This window comes from Eulemur rufifrons, chromosome 30, assembly GCF_041146395.1.
Source record: "Eulemur rufifrons isolate Redbay chromosome 30, OSU_ERuf_1, whole genome shotgun sequence".
Taxonomy (NCBI): domain Eukaryota; kingdom Metazoa; phylum Chordata; class Mammalia; order Primates; family Lemuridae; genus Eulemur; species Eulemur rufifrons.
In genome coordinates this window covers 39,788,416-39,801,599 of record NC_091012.1, presented here as the reverse complement: position 1 = coordinate 39,801,599, position 13,184 = coordinate 39,788,416, and the positions used below count along the sequence as shown (strand labels likewise).

Sequence of the window (13,184 nt, the reverse complement as noted above, 5' to 3'; positions counted from 1 at the left end):
TTTTAAAAAATTAAAAATGCAGGAAAGTATGTAAACTAAAATAACTAAAATTGGAATGATGCAAGATAATGCCTAATTCTGGTGGAGAGAGTCTTTCACAGTTTGACCCCAAACTAAAACTTTGTACCATTCCAAAGACCAACTAGCCCATACTTTTTCTCAGACCATTCCTTTTGCCTGGAACATCTTCCTTTCCTTCTTCCATCTGTTGAGAGTTTATTTGAACTTACCCTTCAGGTCCAGCTCAAAAGTTACTTTTTCCAAGAAGCCTTTCTTAACTCTCCCAGGAGAGCTGCTAACTTAAACCATCTGTGATGCTGCCACTCTTAGCTCAGTTTTGGCACTTACCCCAATGTATGAAAATTATTTATTTGTATGTCTGTCTCCCTAACTAGGCTAGGAGCTCCTCCATTCACTGGCGCCTAACCCTTACACAATGCTGAGCACAGAGATGGTGTTGACAAATGTTGAAAGAAGTAGAGTTCTATTTAGGACAGAATGACTTGTACCAGACCTGAAACTCGTTGATTCACTCAGGACATACTTTGTTGTTTTGTTCAGAGGGTGGGAGACACCGCTGAGCAGTCTGAGAGGGAGTGGGAGTAAGCATTGATTTTGGACCAGGGAGCTGAGATCAGCTTTTGTTCTTTTCTTTCTAGGTCATTTACTAGTGTCACCTAATCCACTGCCCCTTTAGACCAAGTCAGAGGGGAAGGAGAGGAGGGGGAATGCAGGAAGTGGAGGGCTGGAATACATACATAGATGTAATTTCACAAGGGTGGAGGGAATGTGACTTTTTTACATGTTAGACTACAAGCTTGGTATACAGATGCAGGATGGACTATTCAACTATAGATCTGGGGTTTGGAAAAGGAAAAGATACTGCTCAACTATTCTACAAAACAATAGAATGGATATGAAAATGACAAGGTAAACAGTAGCATAAGGGAAGTGGTGAGGGAGGCATTCAAGAGGCAAAGGAGGGACAGGCTGACAACTGAGATTTGCAGAAAATATGAGATCTGGAAGGAGCTGTGATGGTCTGACTTCTATTTTGATTATACTACTTGTGCATCTTGCTCTACCCTCACTGTTTTAAATCTGATGACAGATATTTTCAATACTTCTCCCTTAAAGGAACTCTGAGTCCCACACATAGACCACCAGTTGAGTATCAAATCGCCTTGAAATTGAACTAAGCTATTTCTAAGATTAGTTGTGTGTTGCAAACTACCCAGTTGGGGGCAGACAAAACAAACAGATGACTTCTGAATGCTACCAGAGGAATCCTGCATTTCTTTGTGTGTTGTTATTTTAATAAGGCAATGGGCTTTTCAACTCATAATCAGATTCAGACAGCTTGCTCACAATCTCCGCAGACTGAATGCTACAATAGGGTTCCTTTGCAATTATCATATTTTTAATCACAGAGGCTGGAGCTTGGGCATGGGCGTGGGGGTTGCTGGAGGCACATATATTTTTCTGGACAGTGTGAAATGCTGTGCAGAACATACTGAGAAATTTATAGAGGTACTAACACTCTGCCAAAACAAACCCTCCTAATAACATCAGACTGCAGGGGGCAGTGCATTTAGCAAGAAATCATCTTAATTCCCACTTCTCCTCTCTCCCTAAGAGGGTTTACAATGCCTATTTGAGGGCGTTAAAGAAAATCAAACACTCTCCTGTTGTTTTGTTTTCTTCTTCTGCCAGAGAATTCAGAAAGAAAGGCTCTATCTCAGAATTTAATACTTCAGTTTGCAAAACAAAGATGAGAAGCATAATGGGGCAGGCTCATGCTTCCAACACCCCACATCTACAGGCTTTGTGAAGTTTGGTTTTTTTGTTTGTTTGTTTTTTTACTATCCTGCTATCTTTTTTCTTCTCTGGGGGTTAGCCACAAGTTCAGAAAATGAATCTAGACAAAGTGCCAAATCCAAGTGCCCAGACCAAATCCCGTTTATCAATGTCTACTTTCCCTGGAGTAATCAACACCCATAGAACCACCCCTGGTAAGGTGAAAGGGAATAGGTCCCACAGAGCCCAGGATAGAAGCCATGGCAGCAAGTCTTGATAAACTTTCTACTTAATAAATGTGTCTGGGTCAATGGGGTAATTTCAAAATGGGACTGGGTTGGCGTTTTTAATTTGAAAAAGCTCCACTTGTGATTTTGCTACAAACTCACATACCATTTCCTCCATGAAGTCTCCATTATATAATAACTCCCCTGGGCAGAGGTTCTGTCTTTCCCTGCAGGCTGTCTCTGTACTCTGGACATTCTTTTGTGTTAGCACTTACAAAACTGTTTTGGAATTATTTGTATTTAAGTCTATTTCCTCATTACACTGAGTTGGAGAGCAGAGATTGTGTCTTTGTGTTTTTAGGGCCTAGTATACATTCTGGCACATAACAGATGTTTAATAATTTCTGCTGAATTTAATAAAGATATATATGTGTGCCTGTGTGTGTGTGTATATATATACACACACACACACACACACACACAGGCACACATATAGTAAGTCCTCACTTAACATCATTGATTGGAAACTGCAACTTTAAGCAAAACGACATATAGTAGGTCCTTGCATACTGTCATTTTGCTCAACATCATTTCATTATAACACTGATGAGAAAAAAAAATTGGTTTTGTTATACATAATCTCTCTTAAAGTAGCAGTTTCCAATAACCTACTAACGACATTAAGGAATGACTCACTGTATCTATATGTAAAATTCACTTTAGCCAAATATGGAAGGGGTTTCCACTGGTTAAAGATCAATGCTTTAGATGGATTCAGGTGGTTCAGGCCAGGAGTGAATGCAATGGAGAACAATTGACAAAGGACAGGCAGGGGCTAAAGAGGACCTTGATAAATGACTATAATTTTGTCTTCCTAGAAAGACAAAAATTTCCCAAAGAACCCATACACTATAGGAAAATGGGTTGCAAACGTTTGTATGTCAGGAGCCCTGAAGTGACTTTAAAATACGTCCACAAATTCCTTGATACTCCTCCCTTTAAGAGGTGGAGCTTAATTTCCCCATCCTTGAGTATGGATTACAATTAGTGACTCACTTCCAACAAATCAAATATGCCAGAATTGATGGTGTGTCACTTCCAAGACTAGGTCATAAAAGAGATTACAGCTTTCTCCTTGCTCTTGTCCATGGATCACTTATTCTGAGGTAGCCAGCTGCCATGTCGTGAGGAGATTGATTCATGAGGTCTGTGTGGTTATGAACTGAGGTCTCCTTTCAACAATGAGCACTAGCTTGCTGCACCTGTAAGTGAGCCAGTTTGGGAGTAGATCCTCCATCCCCCATCAATATTGCCCATGACTGCATTCTCAGGCAACATCTTGAGCAAAAATTTTTAAGAAACTTTGAGAACCACCCAGCTAAGCCATTCCCAAATTCCCAACAGTCAGAAACTGTGAGATAACAAATGTTTGTTGTTTTAAATAACTATGCTTTGGGATAATCTGCTACGCAGCAATAGATAATTAACACAACTCCTTTGCTCCTTTGAGCTCTTAAAAATTATTATTTTTTTTTTTTTATTTTTTTTTATTTTTTGAGACAGAGTCTCACTCTGTTGCCCAGGCTAGAGTGAGTGCCGTGGCGTCAGCCTAGCTCACAGCAACCTCAAACTCCTGGGCTCAAGCGATCCTCCTGTCTCAGCCTCCCGAGTAGCTGGGACTACAGGCATGTGCCACCATGCCCGGCTAATTTTTTCTATATATATTTTTAGCTGTCCATATAATTTCTTTCTATTTTTAGTAGAGGTGGGGTCTCGCTCTTGTTCAGGCTGGTCTCGAACTCCTGAGCTCAAACGATCCGCCCACCTCGGCCTCCCAGAGTGCTAGGATTACAGGCGTGAGCCACCGCGCCCGGCCTTGAGCTCTTAAAAATTATTGAGGACTCCAAAGAATTTCTGTTTATATGATAGACACCTATTGATACTTACTGTTTTAGAAATTTAAAATTAGAAAAAATTTAAATTTTTATTAATTTGAAACTGATAATTATAGATCCATTACATGCTAATATAAATAACTTTTTTGTGAAAAAATTAGTGAGAAAAGTGACACTACTTTTCATTTTTGCAAGATATCTTGAGTCTCTGGCTTGATAGGAGACAGGTCGATTCTCCTATTGACTTTTGTGTTTAATCTGTTGGAATACATTGTTTTGGTTGAAGTATATGAACAATATCCAGCTTCACACAGATAAGTAGTTAGCAAAAGGAATATCTCACAGATCCCCTGAAAGGGTCCCTGGGACTCCCAGAAGTCCTGAAATCACAACAGCTGCTATAGGGAAACTAGAAATCCATTAGGTTGGAAGTCAACAAAAGAAAAGGTGACTTTCTGAAATGCATCAGTGGAGGCCTCTCAAGCTGCATTACTGCCTTCTCTCGTCCTAAACTGTATCATATAGACTAAGAATTACCATTTCAAACCCCTCTGTAGTACATTGATAGGAATGAAACAGTTCAGCCCAAATCTGAGATATTACTTAATTTCCTCTCTTAATTTTCCATCTATAGACCAATCTCACCCAACCTCTTCAAATTCAATAGGAAGAACTCATGCCTAGTTATTCTTGAGCCAGCAGCAGGGTTGGCTACATGCGCAGTCTTTTGGGGTAAGGCAATTCTCCTAGAGTTGTGTCCAGTGTCCAATCTGGATTTCTACCCCTCATTGCAAACAAAAAATTAGAAAAGGAATGGAGTGAACCTGGATGGGGGGAGGAGGGATGAAAACAAACCTGTATTTTGCCCCTTGACTGTTGTTTTAAGAAATAGGAACCAGATCTCTCATTTTATCATTTTTAAAAGAGCGTGAAAAGTGTGCAGTGTGGATGTGTGTGTGTATATGTGAATATGTGTATGTATACACATGAGTGTGTCTTGTCAGCTTCTCTGTGGTGAATTTAACTCTGACTCACTGCTAATAATGGAAAAAGCCACAAAGCAAGCCATGGAATTGTGAGACCCGATTGTAAGCAGAAAATATTTTGCTTAATCAATAAAGGACCTCGAATAGGAAAGTCCATTTCACCCTGGGTTGCTGAACTAGATATTTACATGTGGCAAATTTACATTTGAATATGTCTTTGATATAATACAATATTTTTATTTAATATCTTTATTTAATATTTTTATTTAATATAACACAATTTTTTTTAAACATTGACAGATGATAGAATTTAATTAATCAAGCACCCTACTCAGAAGAACTAAATAACTTGTATTTAAGAAGCTTCACTCCAATGGTTTTGACCTTAAAACAACAATTGCTAATTGTATGCTGAAATAGATGGGTGGGGGGTGCGGGAAACTCTCACCTTCTTCGGCTGGATAAGGTTTCTTCATGTTCTACGAGAGCAACTTTTAATACTTTCTTGTCAATAAACAGATCTTCAGGATAATAAGCAGATCTATATTGGCGTTGTTGAGAATGGGCACATAACTTGCCAATCTGGAAAAAGAAATGCAATATAATTAAATAACTGTTTCACAGATATGATAGTAGAAACAAATTCTGAAATGCACTTCAATTTCCTCCCCCAATTTCTTTTTAAAGAGTAGAACAAAGCTGTTACTAGAGCAAGAAAAAAAAAAGGTGATACCTTTTAAGGCAAAGAACCATTGGTAGGAAAGAAGGTTAAAGACTGGGGGAAGAGGGCCCCATTCTGAGCACAGCCTATTCAGAGATTTCCTAAGGTGAAAAATGGCTTTTCTCTACAGTGAAGTATACATTTGCGAGGACCCTCTACACAGGCCTCATACTACTGATGTCTTTCAATGGCACTTGGTGTTTACACGTATGAAAAAAAATTACAAAAGGGAATTGTGAAGTTTAGGAAGAACTGGTGTGGGAGATAGGAGGTGTGAGAGGTGTGTGGAGTAGGCAGTTAATAGAAGAGCAGTCTCCCATGCACAGAATGCTCCAGATTCTTGTGAGTATTTTGTTATAGGACCAGAGCTAAGGAATTCTGCAAATTGTCAGTGTAGTTGCTCATCTGGCTTTTCTAAAAATGCCCGAGGGAAGAAGCCAAGTCAACCAATCAATAGCCAGTGTTGTCAGCTGTGAATCACATAGCATTGAATAAGCCCAGGATTGAAAGATTGAAAATATTAAAGAATATAGGTGGTTGATAGAGCTTGTCTGCCTTCCTCCCTTCCTCCCTCCTTTCCTTCCTTCCTCCCTCACTCCCTCCTTTCTCTCCTCCCTCCTTCCTCCCTTACTTCCTTCCAATTCTTCTCATTCATTCATTCAAAAATATTTATTGGATATTTCCCTCTAAAGCTTACCTCTTTTATACTCATATAGCAATAATTTTTTTTAAATGGCATCATCTTTCTTGCTTAGATACATTCTATCTGATTTCTTTGGTTAAATTATTTGCAGATTTGCAATTTATTTCACTTTCAAAGAAAATCCTAAATGAACTTCCATATAAAGAAGAATGAATATTAACTTTATATGTCACCCTTGTGCCGGATACTATGGTAAATATCACCCCTGTGTTTATAGATGAAGAAATTGAAGTTCAGGGAGGTTAAGTGACTTGCCTAAGGCAAATAGGCAGTGGATCCACTTGTCTGACTTTGAACCCATTTGTCTGACTTCAAAGCTTATGCAACATTGCCTCCCTAGAAGATGCTTGATTTCCACTTGCTCACATTCTACATTTTAGGAAGAAAAAAAAGAATTCCCAGTCTTCAAAAACATAGCCAGCCAACTAGCCAAGGTGAATATATAGATTGTAAACTTTGGGGAAAATACTAGAAATATCTTACGAGGACAAGGGTTGTATCTTTGTCACTTCTGTACCTCCATGGAATTCAAACCAGATTTTGTACAGTTAAGTGAATTAACTGAAGTGAATTGAAAGAATCTCACAGTATCAGGCCCAGCACATCACTCTACTTATAAACCATGGGCTCTGTGTGGTAATCTCAGCTTATGGATTTCTCAAGATGGCCATGAAAGCATTCATTAAGTTATCTATCTCTATATAAAGGCATAAATGGCATTTAGTTTGTATAGCTTTGGAAAGCTTTCCATATAAATAAATCCTCGAATTAGAAAAAATCGAGAATCAGAGTTGCATCACCTCCATTTATGAAAGACAGCACCTAGAGTTTGATATTCAGGCTAGCTATTCTCAATAGCTTCTCTCAATGGGAATGCAACAAAAGCTGAAGACACTAGAAAATATTCCATTTGGCTTTGGAATGTATGATACTGAATTTTTCAGATGTGCTTATGTAATGCTATTTGACTTGGGCTAATATTAACTTCAAATGAAGAATCTGCATTCTCGGAATATGCCCTCACTGGTAGCAGTCTGGGAGGGTGCTTTAGGCCAGGGGCTGTCTATCTGGACTGGGGAGTTAAGTTCCAATCACTTCCAAAGCATATAATGCAGATACAAATAACTAAGGGCAGACTGTGCATTATCAGTTTCTATCTCTAAACATACATGTTTACATTATTAAACTGCAGACAAAATTTCATGGACAAAACCTTGATTTTTGTTCCATAAACATCTATTTATTATTCTGTGACCATACACCAATGTGAGAGTCTATTTTAGCAGGATAAAAGTACTCTTAGCACATTCAGGAGCACAGGACACATTCTTTGACCTACACCTGTTCCAAATCCAGCACCAAAATAAAATCTTTCACACATCTTTCACAGTAACTTGTCTACTTGCAACCCACAGCTGTGAAATCTCCCTCCCCATTGAAAGTCAGGCCTTTGTATCAGTGAATACTAATTGGGCCACAGCAAGACTTGAAAGTTTTTACCCGCCCCAACCTACTGGAAAGGGGTGCAGCTGAGGCAAAAGTAGGAAGGTTAAGAACAAATGAGAATGTAGCCAGTCTGCAGTCTGACCTTTCTTCCCAAGCCACCCAATGTGGCATTATCAAGCAGACTTTCCAAGGCTCTGTGTGGGGTAAGGGGAAAACAATGGTGTCCTGCCAATATCCCCACTCCCCCATCTGAATGTGCCACATCTTATCAGACAGGCTGTATTTTCTTACACAAATCTACCATGAAGCAAATTCTTCTCATAGACAAAGCATTTGTCAAATATATCCCCCCACTTTGGGCCCTTCTCCCCACATCTTTCACCTCCACACCATGCAAGCTGTAGGTGAATATTGTGAGCTTATTTTGAGAAGCAGACCCTAAAAGAAAACATAATTTACAAAGAAATGCGGCATTCACGTTAAAGAAGTCCTTTCAACTTCACAATTGGGAAACATCAGGCTATGCTGGGAGACCTGGGTCTTATTCTTCAGCTGCACTTGCTAAAGAAGCTAGCCTCTCAAGTGGCATTTTTAGAAATCAGTATCCTGCCCAGGAGTTTAAGGCTCTTAAATAATAAGTGCAATCCAATTTCCTTTCACTGACTAACGTACCTAGTCAAGGATGCTGGTACCTTTAAATTTGGTTAGTTGGAGTGAATTTATTGGATAGATGAGTGTCTCTATCAAAAGAGCTGGAATATAAAACCTTTTCATTTTCCATAAACCATGGTTCCTAATGGTGCTTTTAGTCATGCACCAGACCTGTGGCAAGGGAAGCAATAGTGCTTGAAAGTATTACAAATTCTGAAATAGAAGAAGAAGGCAGGGCCTCTGACCATACCCAGGCCAGCAAATCATTCTAGTAACCTTAGCACCATTTTTTTTTCTACCAGGATCCAGAAGCATTGTCCTTGGATATACATGAAGAAAATACACTGGCCAGCAAGTATAGATAGTGCAGAGATAGCAGGATGGGCAATAGGAGACCTAGCCTACAACCCCACTTCTACCTCTCCCGGACAGCAGGATGTCAAGACCTAATCCCACAGCTTCACTCTACCTGTAAGTCTAGCCTTAGACACAGGAAGGAGACATGATATTTGAAGTGCCATATTTTATTCTAGGCTCCCTTGGGGGAAAAAAAGGTGAAAATTACTTTCTGAGTGGAGTATGTAGGGCAGGAAAAATTTATTTTCTTGGCCCATGGCTGAATCACCTGGAATAAAAGATTAACAAGAGAAGAGCATTCGAATACATTTTATATAAGTTTTATGTCACACAGGATCCTTTACAAAGGAAGATTCAAAGAAATAGGGAAACCTGTGTATTTTTATGCTAAGTTTGATGAAGAAGTGAATAGTGGTGGGGAAGTATGATTGGACAAAAAAGGTATAATCTAATGATAATAAACTGGGGGAAACTTAGCCAGGCCTGTTTGTTCAGGCTCTTCTCTGTGTCTCTGTGTCTTCAGAGATAAGAATGGTCCTTTCCTGTGGGTATAGGGTGGGTGCCTCTCACATGAGGGTATGGTATTATGACCTACTTCAGAAGATGGTCAGTTAGGTTTTGCAGCCTGCTTTAGCAGAGGAAGGGTGAAGTGAAGGTGAGAGTGACCTTCCTGCTTCTACTGTTTTCTCAACTGCCAGGGTGCCATATTTGGGGGTAGTGTGTCCTGAACCCTATCATTACCGAAGATTTTGAAATCATGCAAAGCATTTTGTCTTATACAATTCATACCGGTACTCCATTACTGACACGTCAAGAAATGCAGATACTCCATTGGTTAAAATCTAACCATATTCATTCTCAGGTCCCCATTTGCTGTTGGTTCTGGGAACTCTCAAGTGACAAAAAACTCAGACTTGATCTTTCACTCTGGACTGCCAAGCAGAGAAAGGCAGTCTATATTGTAAGCTTCTTAACAATACCAATACCTCATATTTGTAACACAATACCTTACTCTGGCCCAGTCCTTCATAAATAACTCTACATCCATTCCCCATTCTCTCCACTGAGCCCTGCAACAACCCTCCGAGGTATACGGAGCAGGTATTATTAACCCCATTTTAGAGAAGGAACCTGAGGCTCACAAAAGTCAAGGACCGTAAGCAAGGTCACAATGTTGCTAAGTGGCAGAGCTGAGACTTGAATGTTGGTCTGTCTGACTCTAAAACCTATGTTTTTATTTTCAATTCCACCCCCACCCCATGCCAGGGATTTCTGTCACTAGAATAGACTCTGGAGCTTCCTAGCACTGAGTGTGGCCCAGGTCTGTAGTCCTATGGACACTTCACCCATAATTGGAAAACGATGATGATGATGATGATGATGAAAAATTCAAAAACATATTCCAAGAAAGGGCTAAAGTTGTTCAAGATAAACAGATAACTGACCTTCATTTTTAGCCTAGGTTCTGGGCAGTATTTCAAATAGCTGTGAGCCAACAGTGGAATGATTTAACTCTTTGGCCTGCCAGATGAGAGTGAATTACTAACCATACTGAAGCACTCGATGTCAAGTTCTACGAGAGAGGCAGCTCCCAAGTAGGTCCAGCCTGCTGCTTGCTGCCTGCAGGATGTCCCCAGACCCTGGCTCCTGAATTTGGATTCTTGGGTTGGCTGCAGAATCTTCTGTAATTCCTACATTTTTCTAATTCGGATGTCTAACCCCACTATATACTTTATAGTTTCCCCCAAAATGAAGATTCTAGGTGAATTTTATGGCTATAAAAATGCAACAAATTCAAGCCTTTAGCTGTACTAGCCTAAAAAGAATGTGTGTGTGTGGGGGGGGGGGCGGTGCTACCACATTAAAGTGTATCTCTGGCTTTCTCCCACTCTTAACTAACTCCAATGGATCTATTTTGCTCTTGATAAATGAAATGCTTTACATTTCTTTCTGAAGAAATATGTAACTGTACAACTATTACGTATCCAAAATATGTACGACTATTACATATCCAAAATAATTAAAAATTTAAAATTTAAAAATAAATATGTAAATATGTACTTAAAAATAAATGTGTGTGTGTCTGAATATTTTAACTTAAATGGCCCAAAATAGAAGGAGGAGGAGGAAGAGGAAGGAGGGGAAAAAAGGGAAAAAGGAGAGGGAGAGCAGACACAGAAAGAGAAAAGTTCCCATTGGTGAGTCTGTAGCTCGGGAAAAGCCACAGACACATCATACTGCCCTCAAAAAATTGACGGGTTTTGAGGGGGAAGATGGATGCCCCACTGAATTATACTCAGATCAGCACAACTCCCCTCTCAAGAGTCACACCCGAAGCCACCAAGACTCGAGGACTTCTTGAGGGCTTTTCAGTTTTATTTAATTATAGAATAACTTTTCTGCTATAACCCAGCTGATTACTCTGGTCCTAGAGAGTGCTTTTCTGAGAAATGTTGCCAAATACTTGGTTTAAATTTAGTCTTTGATCATCGATGGAGTCAGGAGTCATCACAACCTCAAAGAATTAAAAATAAAACTTCCTCTGGGGTTATGCAATTTAAATATCAACTCTGATCCCGCCATCCACTTTGAATGAATATTACCTGTGGCATTTGTTTTGGGGTACCTTGGGGCTGAGGGTGGAGTGGGGTGGGAATTCCATAGGTTTCCACTTAAACTAAAATGATGAACTTCAGTTCATTCTCTTGAATCATCTATTATACTGCCGTACAATTTAGTTTAATTAAATCTTAAAAGTTTAAAAACAAAATATACATTGAAATTATGTGATATACAACATAAACTTTTTAATAGTAGCAACCATGCCCATTTAACAATTCTACAGGTATAATAAAAATGCTAATATATGTTAATGTTTAGTCTGTGGTTAATGTTTTGTCTTGTTAATTTCCCCAGGGCTTTTATTACTGATTTAAATCTGCCACACTACTCAACTGATTGCACTGCTTCCACAAACTGCATGGAAGTAGCTCAAATGAATACTGATTAACAGAAATGAACAAACATTTGGCTAAGCAAACCATTCTTATTATATGCTTGTAATCATTACATACATTTTCTTACAATGAAATGGGCATGGCAGGCATTTTCCACTCATTTTTCCTACAGAAAATATGCATATGGGCATTAAATTAATTTATACCTTGTACTTCAGGAAGCACATCATTATTAATTAACTATTGATTGATCTGGATATAGAGCACAGAGGATAATGAACAGACCTGGTGACAATGTGCTTTTTTTTTCACCCCTCAGACATTTTGCCGTGACTCATTATTAATTGCTTGACCATTAAGATAAAAGCTCACTAATAATCTGTAATGTATTATGAATCAAGCTATTTTAAGAAATCAAGTGCCATTATTTGAACATTTCATACAAGTCAGCTCTTGAAGTAAATTGGAATCCAAAAAGCAATTAATGTCCTGCAGATCAGTGTGCTGCTATGTTGAACTAAGCACGATATTATAGTGAAAAGAGCGCACAATTCGGAGTCAGTAAACCTGGGGTTCAGTCCCAGCTCATCCTCTTAAAATTTCAATAACTCTAGACAAGTCATTTAATTTCCTTGAAACTCAGCTTCCTCATCTGCAAAATGGAGATAATAACAATCCCTGCTGTATCTGGCTGTAGTGTGAGGATCAAATAAAACAATGGTTAAAAGCATAATGTCTCACCCATTCAGATAGAAATCGAATTCATTCATTCTGCAAGTGGGGACTACCTCCCTTCTGCAGCCTGCTTTGCATGTCAGAATCCTGGCTCAGCTGGTCAGGAACATAGGTAGCCAGATATTATAATAATTAGAGGCATTCTTTAGAGATTTGTAGAAGACAGTAAAAGGGTTTGGTGAGACTGAGTCCCCACTTTGAAAGGTGAGTTTGCCCATGTCCAGCAGTCACACAGTCTGGTTTGGTCTGCTCTGGGATACCCAGAATAACCCCTTCTGTTCTTCAGAGCCTGAATTACTAATAGGTGGTATGTGGTTTTGCTGGTTACCCTGTGTCTTTAACCTGCATGTTTGTGCCTGTGGGGCTGAATGTTGTGGGAATGGGAGATAGGTTTTAAAGACTTCTTCTGTAAAAGAGACATACATTTTACTAATTTATATCTGCCATAAATGGAATCTGAGCTGAAATTAGAATCCTGCAAGTGCGCCTAACACTCCTTATGCAATACCAATCTCTTCCCAGCACCAGGAGCACATAACATAATTGTTTAATCACACATGACCAATAATGTGAGGGTTAAAACAGAACTTCATACAGTCAATAAACTTAATGCTGAATTCAAATACCACTCCGCTAAATCTACTCATCTCCTTGTGATCCCCATCCCAGTGAAATGGGATCACCACCTACTCAGTTGCTCAAGCCAGAA

General features: G+C 39.2%; 1 protein-coding gene across 4 annotated transcripts in view; it reads right to left on the bottom strand.

Annotated features, from left to right (window-relative positions):
• GPC3 (glypican 3) overlaps nucleotides 1-13,184 on the bottom strand; it is a 411,323-nt gene that overhangs the window by 142,786 nt on the left and 255,353 nt on the right. For 3 of the 4 annotated variants that reach the window (XM_069462997.1, XM_069462998.1, XM_069462999.1), the window contains one exon: nucleotides 5,354-5,487. In XM_069462997.1, the coding sequence (XP_069319098.1) occupies nucleotides 5,354-5,487 (134 nt within the window). Of the gene's footprint in view, nucleotides 1-5,353; nucleotides 5,488-8,895; nucleotides 8,956-13,184 lie in introns of all 4 variants that reach the window. The other variant, XM_069462996.1, reaches the window with a different exon arrangement.